The sequence below is a fragment of the Bos javanicus genome, chromosome 16 (assembly GCF_032452875.1).
Source record: "Bos javanicus breed banteng chromosome 16, ARS-OSU_banteng_1.0, whole genome shotgun sequence".
NCBI lineage: Eukaryota > Metazoa > Chordata > Mammalia > Artiodactyla > Bovidae > Bos > Bos javanicus.
This window is the reverse complement of record NC_083883.1, coordinates 46,137,241-46,157,333: the sequence shown is the minus strand read 5'-3', so window position 1 is coordinate 46,157,333 and position 20,093 is coordinate 46,137,241. Positions and strand designations below refer to the sequence as shown.

The 20,093-nt window shown below is 44.1% G+C and overlaps 1 protein-coding gene across 3 annotated transcripts; it reads left to right on the top strand.

Annotated features, from left to right (window-relative positions):
- Positions 1-2,913: 2,913 nt before the first annotated feature.
- Positions 2,914-19,823, top strand: PARK7 (Parkinsonism associated deglycase). Of its 3 annotated transcripts, none has more exons than XM_061382853.1 (7): positions 2,914-3,095; positions 3,988-4,150; positions 5,724-5,825; positions 7,646-7,705; positions 8,567-8,636; positions 13,436-13,522; positions 19,441-19,823. In XM_061382853.1, exons 2-7 carry the CDS (start codon positions 4,061-4,063, stop codon positions 19,599-19,601), a joined length of 570 nt encoding a protein of 189 aa, XP_061238837.1. In that variant the 5' UTR covers positions 2,914-3,095; positions 3,988-4,060; the 3' UTR covers positions 19,602-19,823. The 3 variants fall into 3 exon arrangements, with proteins under 3 accessions (XP_061238837.1, XP_061238839.1, XP_061238838.1); XM_061382855.1 differs by having other exon boundaries at positions 2,947-3,220; XM_061382854.1 differs by having other exon boundaries at positions 2,947-3,433.
- The last annotated feature ends 270 nt before the right edge of the window (positions 19,824-20,093 follow it).

Genomic DNA, 20,093 nt, shown 5'->3' with positions numbered 1-20,093 from the left:
AATGCAGTAGACTCCAGAGGTGTGGATTCGGTCCTTGGGAAGATCCTCTGGAGAAGGAAATAGCAACCCACTCCCATATTCTTGCCTGGGAAATCCAATGGATAGAAGAGCCTGGGCAGTTACAGTCCATGGGGTCGTAAAGAGTCAGCCACAAATGAGCATGCACACGGCAGTAAATAAGATATGGAACATGCCCACCCGCAGTGGCATACTATTTTGTTCAGGAGAAAAATAAAATGAGGAACTTCTTTTTGATATGGAAAATCTTCAAGGTATTCTTAACATGGTAGTGGCAGCAGGAAGGGAAGTGTATAACAAAATAGTCTGCTACATTTCTATGAGAAAGGAAAACAATAGTATTTGTATTTGCTTGTGAATGCATAAAGAAATACTGGACGTATGCCCAAGAAACTAAGAACGTTGCTACCTAGAAGATAACAACCTTACCTTCTAGGTAACGTTGAAGGTGGGAATGGAATTGGATGGGGACCCAGAAGGTGGGTTACCTAGAAGGTGGGAATGGAATTGGATGGAGATCCAGCTAGGAGTCATCTGTTCTATGGAATCATTATCATTTGGGGTTTTGAAACTAGTAAAAGTATCACTAATCAAAGACTTCTAAAAACATAATTTGAGATTGTTGACCTTAAAAAAATAAGACATTCAGAGGGCTGAATTTACTTGGGAATAGCAGAGAAATTGCCAACTCAGGACAAGCCCAACTAACTATGGTGAACCATAGGCAAGTTTAGGAAGCCAAGGGAAAGTCAACATTTATTAGATTTTAGAATGAAATTGGGGAGGGCTGTAGTGGTTTTTTTTCATTGGCTGCAATTATGGGCAGCTTGTTGCTGTGTCAAAAGGAAATTTTCTTTCTTTCCCCGAGCCTGTGAGGTACAGTGAGTGATATGTGTATTAGACCCTCCCTTCATGGTTTCCCCACTCCACTCTGATTTAGGTTTCCTTTGTGCATTTTCAGAAGATTATAATTTCAATAAATTAATTAATCAAGCATGGACATACATCAATTTATTGCATTTACTTGTGCTTCACAGACATTTCGTTTTTTACAAATGGAACGTTTGTGGCAACCCTGCATCAAGCAAACCTACCAATGCCGTTTTCCCAACGGCATTTGCTCCCTTTGTGTCTCTGTGGTGCACTTTGTTAATTCTCCCAGAACTGTAAGTGGAGCCTGAAGATGACTCAGTTGCTGTAATATCGTGATAAAACTTTATCTTCAGATGAGATGAGATGTAACTTTTTACGGATGAGCAAAGTAAGTGGTTTCTTGAGTGGGAATATACTTCTGGTGAAGACACTGTGAAATTGAAATGACAAGGGATTTATAAAATGACAAACTTAGCTGACAAAGCAGTAGCGGGGTTTGAGAGAATTCCGATTTTAAAAAAGCTTTGCCGTGGGCAAAATTTTACCAAATAGTATTGCGTGATAGAATGACTCCTTCTATCTCAGCATTCCTTCTAAGGGGAGTGCAGAGAAAAAGAGTGCGAGCCGGGCATTCAGGCAAGAAAAGAGAAATTTATTAGAGGGAAATGAGAGGGAGACTGGCCCTTGAGGAGAACTATTGTCCTCCCTTTCTGGTGAGGTCTTTCTTATATCCCACCAATGAAAAATTTTCTGAAGGGATGGTTAATTTTTAGCCTGTAGTTAAGTCCTGTGGTCATGTAGCTGGAGGTCTGGAATCTGGTGGTCTCGCAGCTTTGAGAAGATAGGCGCCAGTGACAAACCAGAATGTTATTTGGGCAATTTGGTCAGTCTCAAGGATCACTGTGATTTTATTCTTTGTTTGCCAGGTCAACATAATGAGCCACGTTAACAATGAGACCCCCCACCCCCCCAGCAATGTGGGCCTTATCACTTCAGAAAAGAGCCAATTGAGCCAACAAATTTTATTAAGAAATTGCCACAGCCACCCCCAACCTTCAGCAAGCATCACCCTATACTGTCAGTCATCAATATCCCAGGTTCCACCAGCAAAACCCTTTCATCAGGAAAAAGATAGGACTCATTAGCTCAGTTGATGGCTAGCATTTTTTAGGAATATTTTTTAAATAAAGCATATACTGTTATTAAGACATAATCCTATTGCATACTTAACAGGCTACATATAACTTTCATTATGCACTGCTGCTGCTGCTGCTAAGTCGCTTCAGTCGTGTCCGACTCTTTGCGACCCCATAGACTGCAGCCCACCAGGCTCCCCAGTCCCTGGGATTCTCCAGGCAAGAACACTGGAGTGGGTTGCCATTTCCTTCTCCACATTATGCACTAGAAAACAAAAAAAAAACTGGTCTGAAACCCAATCTAGTGTCCCTGACTTCGGTGTTCAGCTCCTATTCAAATCCTGTGGATGCAGTATTAAACTCTATTAAAAATACTATTATGAGAACCAAATACACGTGAAATTAGCCACTAGCCAAATCAGTCACAGAGAAACTGGGGGGACCTTAAAGAGTCATAAAAGAGTGGAGGTGACTGGACAACGCGCGCCAAGAAACAGAACAATGCAAAGAAAGCCCCGAGGGCACAGAGGAAGCAAGAAGGAACTATTTTATTTTGTGAAAATGCGGGTTTAAAGCAAACCCACGCGGCTCGCCAGACGAGCACAGAGAAAAACGTCTGGCTTGCAGGCATGAAAAACGGGTTAAATTCAGCGCGCGCTGGGGGCACGCTGGGCCGTCCCTCGGATGCGGGAGATTTCGGGAGAATGCGTGAGTTTAGAAGACTTCGCTTTCGCTTGTTGTTTCAAATGGAATCAAGCCTAGGCGTACAATCTACACGCAGAAGGGCAGGAGGTACCGCACGTTCCCCAAGGTGAGTTCGGCCGGATATGACATCACGCGAGGCGAGCCACGTGGGTCTGCGCAGTGCGGGACTGAGGAGTCACGCAGGGCGGCGCGCGCCTGCGCAGTGCGGGGCTGAAGGCCAAGCCTGACGGCGCGCGTGCGTGCCGGCGTGCGTGCTTGCGTGCGTCCCGGTTTAGTGCGGTACTGGCCCAGTCGTCACTGGCGCAGAATTGCTGACGGAACGGGCCGAGGCTGGCTGGCTGTGGGAAGAGAGGCGAGGTTCAGGTCTGGGCCATGGGGAGCGCGGCGCAAGCTCAGGCCGTCGGGGCACGGGCCGCCCGCTGGACCCGTAGAGGGTCCCCGAAGCGGCGCGGACCCGGCCGCGTCTGAGGAGGAGGCGGTCTCCCAGGGTTCGCAGAGGGCGCCGTTCGCTCGCCAGCGTAGTAGCAACGCTGAAGCTTCTAGAATTTGCGTGCATAACATCGCACCAGCTTGGAGCTAGTTAATGTTGTTTGTTGACATCGTTTACTAAAATCTGTGATGCATGGGAAACAAAGTCCAGAAAAATAGGCTAACAGCGATTCAAACCCCGGCACAGCGGCTGTCGTTTACGAGAGAGCTAAGTGCGAAGAATCTATCAGGATTGACTGTAGCGTGGGGGAATTACCATTTTTCTCCGTTTTTTTTTTTTTTTTTTTTTTTTAAAGCGTGTTCAAATATGTAACACTGTTAACCGCCCCCGAAAATTTAGTGCAGTTACTGGAACTAGAAAATAAAATCCCCTCCAAAAATCTCAGGGGGTAATTGCTAAAGACAGTATTTCTTTTTTTATCCATGAAGTTCAGCCTTTTCTATGTGAAATAGTACTTGAAAAAAGGCGGCTTTGTATTTCCCTCTCCCTGAATTGTGTGAAATGGAAGGCCTATGTGCTTAGGTGTTGGAAAGCTTCATTTACAATATATTAGAAATTAGATTTTTATAAACGTGATGAAATCTGAACATTAACCAACGTGTTGGCAATCTTGCTGTGATGTCATCTCAAAAAAACAGGAACTGAAGTTCTGTTTAAGTCAATATTAACCAAAAATGCTGTTTTATTGTGTTTGCCTATCAAAATCTTTTCCCTGGGAAGCACTTGGTTACTCTGCTTAAAAGTGTTCCTTAATCTTGTTTTTAGGTCTTCTACGGTTGCAGTGAAAGTTTCTTGAAAATTTTGTTTTAATTGAGTCTTTAATAAATACAACGTAAAAATGGCTTCAAAAAGAGCTCTAGTCATCCTGGCTAAAGGAGCAGAGGAAATGGAGACGGTTATCCCTGTAGATGTCATGAGACGAGCTGGAGTAAGTCCCTCAAAGTTTTTTAGCCCTCCTCCGTTTGAAAGCATTTTTGAATTCTTAAAAGTAATTTTGGATAAAGTAGTGTTGAATGTTCTTTGTGAAATATTTCAAACATACGCAACAGTACAGAGGCTGTGTAATAATTACTTGTCTGCAACTTAATAGTTAACATTTTACTATATTTTTTTCAGACTTGTTTTTTGAAGATACAAATGTTTTAAAGGAATAAACATTGCAAAGCTCTCTTTATTTCCCTAATTCAATTCCCTTTCTGGCCCCAGAAATAACTGCTCTCCTCACAGTGATGTGAATCCAGCCCAAGCATGTCTAAAGTAACATTAGACTGTGGTTCTCACTCTGCATATCTGCATTATAAACCTTTATACGCCCACATAACCATAGTGAATGCTTAAGTAGCCTTTACTGAATGGTGGATACCATTCTAAGCACTTATACTAGTTTTTAAAACGTTAAAACCACCCTAAGAGTTATTGCCAACCTCTTGTTACAGTTGAAGAAACAGGCAGAGAAGCAGTCAGTGAATGAATCAAGTATTTAAATAAGTGAACTAATCACATTGTAGTAAAGAATGTAGATGCGATTTATTTAAAACTGCTGCTTAATATTGCACTATGGGAATATGCCCAGTCTCCATTCCTCTATTGCATTGTTTTACAGCATTATAGTGCTGTAATACTTTTTTTTTGGTCGTTCTGGTTTTATTGAGATATAATCAACATATAGCATTGTGTAAGTTTAAGGTGTACAGCATACTTAAATATATCATGAAATGATGACCACAATAAGTTTAGTGAATATCCATCATCTTGTATCAATACAAAAGTAAAGACGTAAAAGAAAAATATTTTTTTCCTATCATGAGGACTCTTAGGAATTACTCTTAAAAACTTTTGCATATTAAACATAACAGTATTAATTGTACCTATCCTGTTGTACATTAGTTTCTAATCCTTATTTATCTTATAGCTGAACATTTGTAATATTCTTGTGCAGGTTTTTCTTGTTTAAAGATATGAAAGTTTTTCTAGGCTCTGAGCCTAAAAGGAATTACTACTTGCATATATGATGTTACTAGATTTTGTCAAGTGACTCTCCAAAGTACTGATATTTGGGCCCACCAGCAGTGAGAAAAATTCCTATTGTTCTCAGTATTGTCAGCTTTGTGAATTTTTGCAGGGCAGTGGAGTAGTATTTCATTGTCTTAACTTGCATTTCTACCTTATGAAAATACCAGGAGGATTAAATGGCAACAGCAACTTTGCAAGGTGTTTTATCGATAGGATGATCATATGATTTATCACACAGACAAGAACACTTGTAAAAGAAAGGAGGCTAAGCAGATGGGTACTGGGACAGCATCTTTAATTCATACTGTCAGACAAACTGGGACAGATTAGTGGTTAAATATATTTAGCCAACTTAATAGCCTAAAGTCAGCATGGTTTTGTTGCAGTATTTCCTGCCAGGTTATTTTAAAACACAGGCCAGTTGTGAAAATGTTACTCTAAATTTATGTTCAGTGTTCTTAAATATCATGATGACGTCTTCCTCTTAGATTAAGGTCACCGTTGCAGGTCTGGCTGGAAAAGACCCGGTACAGTGTAGCCGAGATGTTGTCATTTGTCCTGATGCCAGTCTGGAAGATGCAAAAAAAGAGGTTTGTTCTCTAGATTTGGAATCGTTCCTTCCTACCGCTTCTTTATCAGTTTCTTGAACTCTGTCTTAACTACATCTAAAACTGTCATTAGCGCAGACTTATTTTAAGAAAGTTACTTTGCTTAGAGGTCTTCAGCACTAAATTAAGTCCTGGGGAGTGGAGAACTTTGCCTTTTTCCACTCTGTATCCTCAGAACCTGGCAGGTCCCTGACCTCATGTGTTTGGTGTGGGTGGATGGGCGGGACACCATCACTAGTGATCTGGCTCATACAGGCAGCCTTGCCTCCTTCTGTAACTACATTACTTAGTATGAGAGTCACCTGCACATTTCCCATTCATTTCTTACCCTTTATTCGAAAGCTGTTTCTTATCTTTCCTTTATCAGTGACACAGATGTGGGGTTATGTGATTCATTTTACACGGAACAACTCATACTTGATTTGTGGTTGGATTAAAGGAGGAGTGAGTTCTCCTTAAATTGTGTCATTTTTTCAGTATCTTCAGAATTGAGGTTTTTCCTTTTATGGGGGACCAACGCTTTTGGGAATCCGTCAAGAGCTGTGGTCCCTTTCCTCAGAAGCATGCCTGCCCACACATACCAGCCAGTTGAGCCTGCGCTTTCACGGGGCTCAGGCTTCGGGGGCCAATGTGATAGAAGTGTGGGGTGCACCCTCTTAGAGCAGGGATGGGGCAGATCACCACCCATGACAGCTTTTCTGTGCTATGAGGAGCCTGGGCGTAGAATTCCCTGTGCCTGGCTCTCCTCAAAAGCATAGAAAAATGTATTCCTCTCTGATAAATTCACATATCTCAGTGCTAGATTGTGAAGTTTAAGAATGTTGATATTTTGTAGTTGTTGGATCTCTAAATAGGAGGTTAGAAATGAGAGAGTAGCAGTAAGTGTTTCTTCCCTGTTCTTTTTTGTCCTGTAGGGTCTGGGTGTTCTGGAATAGTCGTTACATTTTGTGTCTGTTTATTGTTCAGTTTCTAAATGGAGTGAAAGAAATTTTCATACTTCACAGATTTTAAGTTTTGCTTGGCTTTGAAACAACATAGGACATTTCATAGTCTTTAAAAGTAACTAAATAGTATATGTTGGAGTAAAAATGTATTTTTCATTTTGTTTGCTTAATGACTAAATTTTTTTAAAAACTTTTTTAACATTTTAAGATACTGTATTAAATCAATTTCTATTTCATAATTTAAGCAAGTTTGAAATCATTAGATTTCTAGGGTGTTTTAGTATCTGAGATAATAAAATATTGTGTCATTTTTTTTAATACCCCAAGTTCCATTTTACTTAAGGTTAAAACATTCTTTTGTGCCTTCTAGGGTTTTTTTTTAATTTATTACTGTGTACATTCTTGTTGAAAAATAATCCATACAATGTAGACAAACACAAAGTCACGTGTTACTGTTAATGTCCCTTTCTTATTCTTCCCTTCCTTGCTCCCTGCATCAGTTGGCAGTTTCCTTTGTCCATGAGTATCTATACTGTACACATGTATGTGGGGGGGGGGGTGTTTGTGTGTAGACACACACATATGCATTCACGTACATTTATTGTTTTTACAAGAATGAGATCATGCTACACCTGGAATTCTGCAGCACAGACATCATTTCGTGTTACTAGTATATGGAGGTTTTCTGCATTGTTGGCTAGTTACAGTAGTCCATTGTAGAGAAACACTTTGATTTATTTAACTTTCTCTATGAACAATATTTTTGCTGTGACCATATTTAACATATGAATGTGTTACTGTTTAATGCACATTTCAAATAAAACATTTTCACTTTTCTTATTTTTTAAACTGTTACAGGGACCTTATGATGTGGTGGTTCTTCCAGGAGGTAATCTGGGTGCACAGAATTTATCTGAGGTAAAGTATGTAAAGAGAGTATTCCAACATCTTGTATTCTGTTGTTTTTGTTATTAAAATATTTCAGGAAGGAGGCTGTGAATAGAATAGGAAAAGATGAACAAAACGGTGTTCCAGCTTAATTTTTTAAAAAGTCATTTCTAATAACATCTACTGTAGAAGTAAGCAGAATTGGTGGAACAGTTGTGAATAGATTCTGTGAATAGAGTCCAAATGTAAGATTACTGCCCCCCTCCAATAGCAACAGAATGATTTATTTTGTGCTTGTGAAGGGTTAAGCATTGAAAGGTAAGAGGTTGGCTGTCTATTCAGCCATTGGAGTGAGGGAGATTGCAGGGGCCTAGAGCTGCCAGCTTGAATGAGAAATGGTATAAAGGAAGCCACTGTTTCTTCTGTTAGGTCAAGCATCAGCCTGCAGGAGGGAAGAGAAAAGGAGATGAGAGAGTCAGGGACTTCATGAGACAGAAACTCATGAACCAGGTCAAGTCAGTCATTTGGGACCTTGGGGCACTGTCCTCACTTTGCTATCTGAAAAAAAAGCCCAAACAGCACCTTTCCTCTTTGCTGTATCCCTAGAGTACAAGATGGCAAAGGTTAGCATGCCCAAGGGAAATAGTTTTCTCATCTTATCTTTAAACATCTTTAAGGAGAGGGTACCCTTTTCTATATAAACGTTGTGGTTGGGTTTAAGCCTGTAGAAACACTATGAATTTGATAGTTTTCATATTGAGGATTTAGCAATGTTGTTGAAAAACAGATGGAAGTTGTTGTGGTTAAGCTAAAACCAGATTCTACCAAAGTTTCTAGCCGAGATTGGCTGCGGCTTAATGACAACTTGATGTACTTTGGTTCTCTGACTAGTCCGCTGCTGTGAAGGAGATACTGAAGGAACAAGAGAAGAGGAAGGGCCTCATCGCTGCCATCTGTGCAGGTAACCTCAGGCCAGCCCCTGTCCAAGGGTGTCTTCAGTTCAGTCGCTCAGTCGTGTCCGACTCTTGTGACCCCATGAATTGCAGCAGCTTGCTTCAAAATACACATGACAGGGTTGTCTTTGAGTACAAGGTTGTGTTCCCAGTACTTCTTCCACTTCCTGAAGCATGAAGGGCTTCTGTGTCAGTGTGTTTAGTTGGGGGCATGAGGTTGGTATCATGTCAGAAGTGACTGCAGTTACTCCGTTTTCTGCCTCTCCCTGCCTTTGGTGTGCATTTTGTGGAACCTATTGTTTTCTATGTATGATGGACCTGGAGGAAAGCAAGGCCCCTCTGGAATTCAATAAACAGTTGTTCCAGCCAGTCCCAGTGCCAGAGAGGACTTCTGCCAGGACAAGGTCAGCAAGAATCAGGCCAGCGTTAACAATCACAGATCTGCCCTGAGCTTGCCCCGGGGGCTTCCCACCTGATCCTCAGTGTTCAGCTCCAAGTCTGAGGTACTGTATGTTCTCTGCCACATGATTCAGAGTAAGGATGGTGGTGCTTTGCAGGGGTCCTCACATCTTTGAGACCTAGTAATATCAGTCCTTTGGTTTTTGATACCATTTTAAAGTCCATTCTTTTTGCTCTAATAGATGATATTCCACCATCTTCCATTTTTTTCATAGTGTAATTTTGGCAGGTGCCTGTGGCTCAGATGGTAAAGCGTCTGTCTACAATGCGGGAGACCTGGGTTCGATCCCTGGGTCGGGAAGTCTCTGGAGAAGGAAATGGCAACCCACTCCAGTACTTTTGCCTAGAAAATCCCATGGACGGAGAAGCCTGGTGTCCATGGGGTCACAAAGAGTCGGACACGACTGAGCGACTTCACTTTCACTTTCCTTATTCATAGGTCTTCATTAAATGTTTTATCAAGAGAACAGATAAGCAAATGAATGGATGGTTAGACAAAATGACACGATATTTTGTTCAATACGGTAGACTTTTTAAAAGAGATCATAGTCATAGGCTGGGGGTCTGGGGACTGTGCCTTAGAGCAGTTGTTCTCACAGTCTTTCCAGAGGGTTTGTAAGGGCAGAGCAGATACTGCTCACACATTATTTGCCTTTTTACTTTGAATTCTCATAGGAATTACATCAGAGAATGACAATGGCATCATTCAGGCATGGCTTGTGTGCTGAGTGTTCTTAGCTCATAAACCTTTCAAGATTTAATTTCTGGCATGGCAGTTACTGATAAATATAACTCACACTAATAGCTGAAGGGACCCTAAGACTTGAGTGTTTGAGAACCCCCAAGTAAGAGACCAGGAAGGACTGAGGGGCATCCACCTGGCAGTCCTTGTCTTTGGGTTCCAGTCAGTACTGACCTCTGACCTGCCCTTGTGGCTTAAGGATTTCTTTGCTAAAAGACACTGAAGCCCAAGTAGCTGCACTGCTCCTTAAGGAGGAAGACATCAGTTAGTTCAGTCACTCAGTCATGTCCATATCTTTGCCACCCCATGGACTCTAGCACGCCAGTCTTCCCTGTTCATTACCAGCTCCCAGAGCTTGCTCCAACTCAGTCATGTCCATTGAGTCGATGATACCATCCAACCATCTCATCCTCTGTTGTTCCCTTCTTCTGCCTTCAATCTTTCCCAGCATCAGGGTCTTTTCCAGTGAGTCAGTTCTTTGCAGCAGGTGACCAAAGTATTGGAGTTTCAGCTTCAGCATCAGTCTTTCCAGTAAATATTTAGGACTGATTTCCTTTAGGATTGACTGGTTTACTGTCCAAGGGACTCTCAAGAGTCTTCTCCAACATCACAGTTCAAAAGCATCAGTTCTTCAGCACTCAGCTTTCTTTATGGTCCAACTCTCACATCCATATATGACTACTGGAAAAACCATAGCTTTGACTAGATGGACCTTTGTCAGCAAAGTAATGTCTGTGCTTTTTAATATGCTGTCTAGGTTGGTATTAGCTTTTCTTCTAGAGAGCTCTTCAAGAAGATTAGCGACACCAAGGGAACATTTCATGCAAAGATGGCCATAATAAAGGACAAAAACAGTATGGACCTAACAGAAGCAGAAGATACTAAGAAGGAGGAGGACATAGGTGGTATTAGTTGAATATGGACTTAGTCCAGTCCACCCTCACCCCACCTCACCCCACCCCACCCCACCCCACATGCTGACCCCTCACCTCTGTTGCATTCTTTGTGCTTAGTGCTTAGACCAAAGAAAAAAAGGAAGGGTTTGCGTTGGGTTTGTTCCCTTAGGACGGCTGAAAGTAAAAAATCACATGTCAGTTTGTCATTTTGTGTCACTGAAGTAGCAGAATCCTGAGCTGCTTCTGGTTCCCAGTGTTGTGCTGAGGCAGGATCAACTCCCAGGCTGTCAAGGCATGCAGGCCTTATCATTTACATCCATGCTGTAAAGTAAACGGCGCTGGTAACATGTCGTCTGGTTGAATGTCTTGCACTGCTCTGCTGGGTGCTGCAGAAGACCAGAGAAGTGTGATCGTGTGTTGAGGAGAGATTGGAATGAGCAATGGCAGAGATTCAGATGTTTCAATCAGTAGATGAGAACAAGATGAAGCTTACACTTAGGGGTTGGGAACAGTTTACTGAACTGAAGGAATGTTAGCTTAACCCCTAATACTGAGTGAAAGCGAGAGAAAGAACCTGGAAGGGAGGCTTTCTGGAGAAATAAAATGAGATTAGGGGAGAGGGGGAGGCGTGAGGGGTATGGAAGCCAGTTGGCAGGTGCTGGGCTCCAGGTACAGGCTCAAGCTCTGGGATGCCTGGAGAGGCTAGGACCCTTTCCATAAGTAACCACATGGTGGCGCTGTTGACTTTCCCTCTGGTCCTCCCGGGGTGATTCTGTCCACTGTGCCCTCTGCTCCCAGCGCAGAGCTGGACCCTTATGTATTTATATATATATAATTTATTTACTTTTGACTGTGTGCTGGGTCTTCATTGCTGTACAACCTTTTCTCTAGTTGAAGAGAGCAGGGACTACTCTCGGTTGTGGTGCATTCTTGTTGTGGAGCACAGGCCCTGGGCTTCAGTAATTGGGCATGTGGACTCACGTGGGCTCGGTAGTTGTGGTTCTCGGGCTCTAGAGCACAGGCTCAGTAGTTGTGCACTGACTCAGCTGCTCTGTGGCATGTCGGATCTTCCCAGATCTGGGATGGAACCTGTGCCTCCTGAAGTGGTAGGTGGAGTCCTTACCCCTGAGCCACCAGGGAAGCCCCCAATTAGGATTCTCATGCCCAGAAAGCCGTAATTTTGAATTTACCATACATTTATTAACATCATTATAGGTAACAATTTTATCACCTGGAGGGAGCAACCTAAAAATTCCTCACTCACCGTATGACCACTGTCCTCAAGTATGATCCATCATCTCTTGAAATTTGCTCTAAAATGTACTGGAGAAAATGATTGTTTCTTAAAATCTCACAAAATAAGGAAGATAATGAATCCATTCAAATAAAATTGAGTGATAATTATGACAGACTTTTAAAATTTGCTTCCAAACACAGCTCTTATATACAGAATACAAGTAAGGAGGGAGGCGACATCAGGCATGTTTAAGAGACTTTTGATGTAAGTTATAAATGAGGACTTGGTCTAAAACCGACACTTGATGTTAGACCGACAGCTTATGTAATTAGATGATACTTGTTCGATCTTCCTGCTAGTAGCTGCTAAGATCTTGAGTTGCCCGTAGGTCTGTTTATGTAACTACTTTTTCCTTGGAACCGTGTTGAAATATGAAAGGTCAGAAGAGCAAGTGCTTGGGTTTGCTGGAGCTAAAAGTGCGCGAGTCTGTCTTGGGACCTTAGCTGAAGTGCCCTAACCATTTAGAAGGTCACAGTGTTCTTCTGAAGTTTTTTAGGTTTGACATGAGGTGTTAGTAAGTTTTTGTTTTTTTTAATTTTTGGTGACTTAGAGAAAAAAGGTAGAGGGACTCCTTTTTTAAAAAAAATAGATTTAAAATAACAAAAAGTAAGAAATCTTTCTGATTTTAGTCTCTATTTGAGAATTGTTACAAAATGATTTATCAGTAAAGTTGACCACTCATTAAAGTCTCAAGTTGGCACCTGCATTTTTTTTTTTTAACCTTCATTTTAAGAGAGACAGTGTAGAGGACCACAGTGGACATTTGTGCTGTACTCTTCTCTTCAGTGCGTGGTTGTAAAAAGAAACGCCAGCACCTCTGTGTCTCAGCCATGTAGGCATTTCATGGCTGTCTCCTGTGGGGCTGGGAAAATGTCACATTCAGTTTAATATATTCATTTAATATATGCCACCTGATACATTTGGGTAGATGAGTGAGTGCTTATCTTTCATTTTCAAGTAGAAAAGTAAAATTAGTCCATGAAATAGCAGTCAAGCCCAGAGGTTCAGAGCATGCTGGTTGCGTTCAATATATAACTAAGTCTTCCATTTGCAAAGAGGCCAGACATTTAACCCTTGATGGTCTCCCATTCTTTGTACCCCTGGTACACTTGCAACCTGTTCCTTGAGGGGGCATGGTTTGTTTATCTGTTTGCTCCTTAGGTATAAAGGTAAATCTTTCTGATTAAGTGGTTATTGAAGTGTTTTGAGTTTGTACATTTTTGCCACACGTGTTCTGCAGATGGTTGATTATAAACATACTTTACCTCTCATACTAGTAAGTGTTTAGTTTCAGAATCATAAGTATATTTTTAGGTAAGAGCCCCCTGATTCAAAGAATGCTCTTGTTGCTGCAGTTTTTAAAACATGGGTTTTTCTGTGTACACACTTAAATCTCTTTATTCATCTTTTTAGGTCCTACAGCTCTGCTGGCTCATGAAATAGGTTTTGGAAGCAAAGTTACAACACACCCACTTGCTAAAGACAAAATGATGAACGGAAGTAAGTACATGCTTACGTTCTAACGTGCAGAAAGACCTACTCAGAAAGCTGTGGTGTGATGTTGTCTCCCACTTGGAAGATATTTTGTACATAGGGGTTCTCTGTGGGTTGGGTTGTGATGTGTTCCTCACTTTCTTTGCAAGTGTTTTAATGAGAAAGACCGGCTAATGGGGTGAGTCTCTGTGTGCAGGTTGCCTAACAGGGTACAGGGGCTGAGCCAAAGGCCAGCCGGGTTCCTTGTGGTCACAGATTGAAGTGGTTGCAAATGCCAGTTTAACTAGTTTGCTAAATACTTTGCCAGCAGTCTGAGGATAAAATTTAAACCTTGGTGGCAATTTCAGAGGGTGCCCTTTTGCCCACAGTCCAGAGTAAAATGGACATTGCTCCCTTCCTGCAGAGGAGGCCTGCTCCTTCATTGACAGGTTCCTTTGTAAATATTAATATCAGCCAGACATTTAACTTTTATGCATTTATTTTTATAAAAACAATTTTCTATTCATGGTAAAAAAAGAAAAAAAAACAAAACAAGCAGTACAGAAAGGAATGAAATAAAGGTAAATGATTCGCTTCTCTCTGACTTCCCTATCTCCTTTCTACTTTTCAGAGGTAACTTCTGTTAGGTGTCCTGTGTAACTCTAGAATTTTCTCTGTACATACTCATTATCCTTTGTAGTTTAATGTTTTTACTCAAATGAGAGCTACTAAATACGTTCTGTAGCTTGCTTTTCAAACCTAACATTATACCTTTCTTTTCCCCTAACTTATCATTTCTCTAATGTTACTTGGTACTTGGAGGTTATGTTTTTAAAAACGCATGTCGTTGTCTCTGCCCTCCAGGAGTTAATATCTTGCAAAGACATGTGCACCAAATTTAAAAATGCATCAAATTTCAAATTACGAGGCAGTGTATAGTTAGGGGCACAGCAGGGTCACTGTGACCCTGGCTGTGCAGCTGTGTCACGATGGATGCTGCCTCAGAAACAGTGCTTCTTGGTGTGTGGTTCAGAGCACCAGCCAGGAAGTGTCTTCCTCTGCCACCTGTGCCTGGCGTGCATATCAAAGGGAGCAGAGACCAAAACCTGTATAGAGAAAGGGACGTCACACTGGGTGTGGATATGTGCAAGGGAATCAGAAATTCCCACTTGGAAATCATAAGTGGCTCAGCTGGCGTTTTACCAGTGGGGAGACTGGGTGACCAGCTCCATTTAAAACACCCGCTAACCAGCAGCCAGTGGCTACATCAAAAGACTGATAATGTCAAGAGCAGATTTGAAAATAGCTGTGCCACTGATAGATTTTCTCGCTGTATCAGTTCTGCTCTGGACTTCCTCTGAACTAAAAGTAGGGAAGTCCATGTTCTTTCTTCGTTCATCCTTTCATAGGCAAGTAAAGTGATGCAGTTTTCATTTTACTGCCTTGTAAACCAACAGACCTTATGTTTTAAAGGAGTGTTCGGTTCACAGCAAAATTAAGCAAAGAGTACAGAGTTTCCATAAACCCTGTGTGCCCCCATCCCCACCTCCCTCCCCATCCGCTTCCTTTCCCCCCAAGACGGTACCTTTGTAACAGTCGATGAACCTACACTGACACGTCATCACCACCCAAAGTCCATAGTTTACCTTAGGGTTCACTCTTGGTGTTGGACATTCTGCATATTCTTAGATTTGATCCAAGGTAGTAGTGATGTCTTTTTTGAAAAATCTATAGTTGTTTTCTGGTTGATAGAAAGATAAATTGTCAATAAAACCTTCTATGTGAAAATTTTTTTTTTTTTTAAGGCCCTGACTTCTGGGCAATTTTTAATTTAGGGGTTTAGTTTACTTGGAGCTAATGGGGTTTTGGAGGGTCAGAAAGAGCAGAATCAGGCTTCCTTTAGCAGTAACGACTCGTGAGAAGGAAGAAATGAGTGGAACATGTTCCCCGTTATCTGCTCATGTATCTTTGTGGCTCTTTCCTCGTAACACCTCAGGAAGACGAGGCTGATCAGAAATAGAAGAATATGAGATTGTTGACTCTTGGGCACTTACAGGGCACGTTCACATGTGTTATCTCGAGCCTGGCAGCCCAGGTACCCAGTAAGGCACGTATGGCCTTCACCGACGAAGGAACAGGCCGCTTGCCTGAGTTGGTCCGGAACTGGGGCCCCGTGTCTGTCCACATGAGGCCCACACACACTGAAGTCACCAGGCGTTGGGTTCAGTCAGCAAGGCCTCTTGAAAGAAAAAGACATTTGCAGTGTCTGCATTCTGAGAAGTGGAGCTGTAATCACTTCCTGGGTGAGGAGGCCCTTCTGCTTGTCCTCATCGTGAACTTCAAATTAAGAGCAATGTGACATTTTTTACTTACATAAGCCATCCAATCTGAAGGACAGAGTGTTTCTATTTCTCAGCTTTAAAATAAAGAAGGGGTGACTTCAAAGATTTGTTCAGTTCTCATTTGTGTGGTTTACTGAGTGGTTGGATGCCGGCTCCCAGGGACGAGCAGGGACTCCGGAGCAGATGACTCCAATGTGGCTCCAGCCCCACCCCTCCCTGCCCCCAAGGGCTGGTCCTGTAACCTCGCTGGGCCTCATTTTCCCCATCTGTCACCTGAGGAGGACCATAGGTAGCTCCTGCCTCTCGGGGCTGTTGACCGGCTCCATGAGGCAGTGTGTGTGACACACCTGGACGTCTATGGGTCACTGAAGCTGTGTCAGAGGGCCCACCAGTCAGTGCCTGACTCTGCCTGGCTCTGGCTGAGTGCTGGGGATGCAGAGCGGACGGACCGCTATCGCCAGGGCTCAACCTGTTGGGGTTGGCATCATGCCCATTTTACAGAAGAGAAAAACAGGGAGGTCAGACAGCTGCTAACACACAGACTGAGGTTTGAATCTGGCAGACTGATACCTGAGCTGATGTGCTCAGGGGTCAGTGGCTTTTCTTGGAAGGGCTGGATAGTAATGATCTAGGGCTGTCTGGGCCACCGTGTCTCTGGGGCTCCCAGACCACGAAGGTGAGGGTGTGCAGGTGAAAGCGGCTGTTGGTTACTACCCTGTGGCCCCTAGCCTCCCCCGTTGCTTCATCTCTGGGCTTTGAGAGAGGCTTTGGGGTGTTTGCTTAAAGGTAAAAAGGAATGAACACCTCCTGCAGGTTGACCAGGAATGGACTGGCATGCGGGTGTCGTTTTTTTCCGTCTTCACCGCTAGGTGGAGGTGGTCTGTAAGCAGACCTTTAGCTCTTCCTGACTGAGATTTTTGAGAAGAACCGGAATTTTTAAACATTTTTAACCAGTGTAATCCGTATGTGTAGTATTTTACCCACAAAGAGGTTGTTACCTGAATCATTCAGAGCCTTGCCTTCACTGCCTGTGTCTTGGTGTCCATCTCGGCTCCGGGTTCTCTACTTCAGCACTTGGGATGATCTCTAACCAACAGTAAATGAGGTTAGCTTAGGAAAACCACTCCCCTGCAGACCAGGGATCCCCTTTTCTTCTGTAGAAGGGTAACTGGGAGAGCGCTCCCGGACTGTCGTCAGTTGTTTCACTGGTGACTTGATTTGTAATGAGGAGAGGAAGCCCTGAAGCAGGGCAGTGGTGTTCATCCCTGGGAAAGGACGGGTTCGTAAGGACATGGTCTCTAAAGCTTGCTGGTGCAGCGGGAGCATCTTGCTCAGGTGCACTGTTCTGTGTAAGCATCAGACAAGCATTTCCTGAGCTCTTTGGGCTCTGGGGACAGAGAAGGGGACAAGATCAAGCCATGTTCTCGGGGCTCCTCAGAGGGGGAGGGGGCAGAGGTCGTGCAGTGCTGCAGGCCCAGCAGCAGGGACTGCAGGGATCAGATGGGGCAGGATTGCATAGAGGACCCGTGTGGGCTTTTGACCCTGGCCCTGAATCTATTAGTCCATCATGTCCTGTCATTGAGCAGTGTCACCATGCAGCCAGGCGGCCAGGAGTCCTCATTGGTGTCTCCCCACGTCCAGTCCCTCTGCAAGGTCTTGGCATTTTATCTCCAAGACACACCTCGGGCCTCCATGTCCTCACCGTGGCCTCTGTCCCATCCAGGTCGCTGTTTACTCCCGTGGGTTCTTCTTTGTCTCCCCTCTGCTTCTTTCTGCCTTGTCTTTGTGCGCAGGCTGGGCCTCAGGGCTTGTGTACCATGATGTGGAGTTGAGGGTCACTTCAAGGTGCCAGAGAAAGTGGTGAAGGCTTCTCATGGGGGGCACCTGGGTATGCTCTGGTTTGCACTGTGGAACGTCCCCTGTTTGGTGGTGCTGAGAGTGGAGGGAAAGGCAGGAGGAAGGGGGTCTCTGCACGCAGAGGTCCTGCATTGAGGCAGCAGGCAGGGAGTGTTCATTCGATCTTTCCTTCACCTGACACTTGGGAGTACCTCCCTGGTGCCATTAGCGTTCTAGACTGGATGGGTAGGTGAGGGCTCAGCGTTGCACAGACCAGAGGTAAATGGGAGCCAGATGATTTCCTGGGTGCTGGGAGGGTGCATGATAGAGTGACCTGGGGGGCCTGGTGAGAGAGGGGTCCATGCTGAATTCAAAGGAGTGTTTCTGAGAGGAGCTTTCTGGGCAGAGGAAGCAGCCTGGGCAGCTCCTCCAGGGCCGGAAGGACTACAGTGCCCTCTGTAGCAGAGCTGCAAGCTTCAGGCGGGAGAGTGGGCCCTCAGGGCAGCTGCGGGGTCACGGGGCCAGGCCACGTGGGGTGCTGCTGCATGTGAGGAGTTCGGGCCTGGTGCTTGTGCAGTGGGAGGATTTGGTGACCGTCTGATGTGGAATGTGAGGGTGCAGGGTGGTTCAGGGAATCCCAGCTTTGAGCCCTCAGATCTCCTCAGAGGTGGTAGTGTTTACTTCATGAGAATATAGGAGCAGCCTGTTTTCTTATTACATTTGCAAAGATACAGCCAGCTGTGGCCTCCGAAAGCAGGCAGTGCCTGACGAGAAAGTAGGTTTCTCCCCACTTGCACCTCTCTCTCCCCACCCATGGCACATTGTGCGTGGTTTCTGCTTATTTGCTTTGGAGGCAGCAGAAAGTGTGCATCACCCAGGGGGTCTGTATATTACAGGTCGTTTCTGCCTTCAGCACTGGTTCCCCTACATCCCCCTTCCTCCAGCATTTTATAGGAAAGGAAAAGTAGTTTTCCCTTGTATCCTTCCGAGTTCTTAGTTGAGACCCTTGTTACAGGAGACAGGTGACTGGAGAAGAACGAAGTCTTTTGACATGTGTACTTGATGTTTGGGCTTCCCAGGTGGTGCTAGTGGTAAAGAATCCGCCTGCCAATGCAGGAGCCCTCATGGGGGCTGTGGGGGCTACAGCGGAGGCCTGGCAGGCTACAGGCCATGGGGTCGCAGAGTCAGACACAGCCAAGCAACTAAGCACTAGAACTCATGTTTACATGGAAGAGCCCCAGGGGAAAATGAGTAACTCCCTGAGGTGGTTTAGAATTCTGGCTTAAATTCCATCTTAATGGGGAAAGGGGAGACAGGCCTCTCAGGGGAAGGTAATTGGCTTTTCAGAAAGATGAAGGGGCCCTTTGAAGAGTAGATGGGAGGAATGATAGTTTGTGACAAGGTTTGTCTGGGTGTAGTATCAGCTCCTGGTTTTCTCTTCTGATTGATAGAACTTCCCAGAGGGTATTTCTGATAGCTGCATTCCTTTTGGACAGTCTGTGCTTAGGCAGGAAAGGGGATTCAGAGAAACCCTCTCTCTTTCTGTCCTGCTGTGTTCTGAGAGCTGAGGGTGCCTAATAGAGTTATGAGTGACTGGCTACAGTGTTGGTTTTGTGAGCTTTTGCTTTTTTTAAAATTTTGGCTCGTTTGTATTTTCATTGTTGTGAGGCAGTAGTGTGTGGTAAGGGAATGGAAGTGTCGAGTGGTGTTCATGGCTGTCCTACATAGCCCACGAGGATGTAACCCTTCTTTCTTTTTATTTCCCAGGTCATTACAGCTACTCCGAGAACCGTGTGGAAAAGGATGGCCTGATCCTTACCAGCCGGGGGCCAGGAACCAGCTTTGAGTTTGCTCTGAAGATCGTCGAGGTGCTGGTTGGCAAGGAGGTGGCCGACCAAGTGAAGGCCCCGCTGGTTCTTAAAGATTAAAGTGGAGAGGCTTGATGATGGGTCAGAGAGACAGGCCATTTGTAATCCAGCCTCGTTGTGTTCACTTTTAAAAGGTGGGGTGGTCACTGTATTGAGAAGCCATCCTCCTCACTCCCTCCCCATCCATTTGTGGCTCTGACATGACAGCTATGCAGAGATACCAGTTATATCCCCTCATTTCTGAACCTTGATTGCAAAATAAATAGGGCATTTAGCAAACTACCACCTGTTCCTTCTTTTCTCTCTGGTCTCTGTTTTCTTGTGTGAAACCAAGTGGTATCAGCTTCGTCTGCAGCTCGTAACTACTGTTCAGTCATGTCCAGCTTTTTGCAACCTCATGGACTAAAGCCAGCCTGGCTCCTCTGCCCATGGGATTCTTCAGGCAAGAATACTGGAGTGGGTTGCCGTGCCCTTCTGCAGGGGATCTTCCTGACCCAGGGATCGAACTCCAGTCTCCTCCATTGCAGGCAGGTTCTTCACCATCTGAACCAT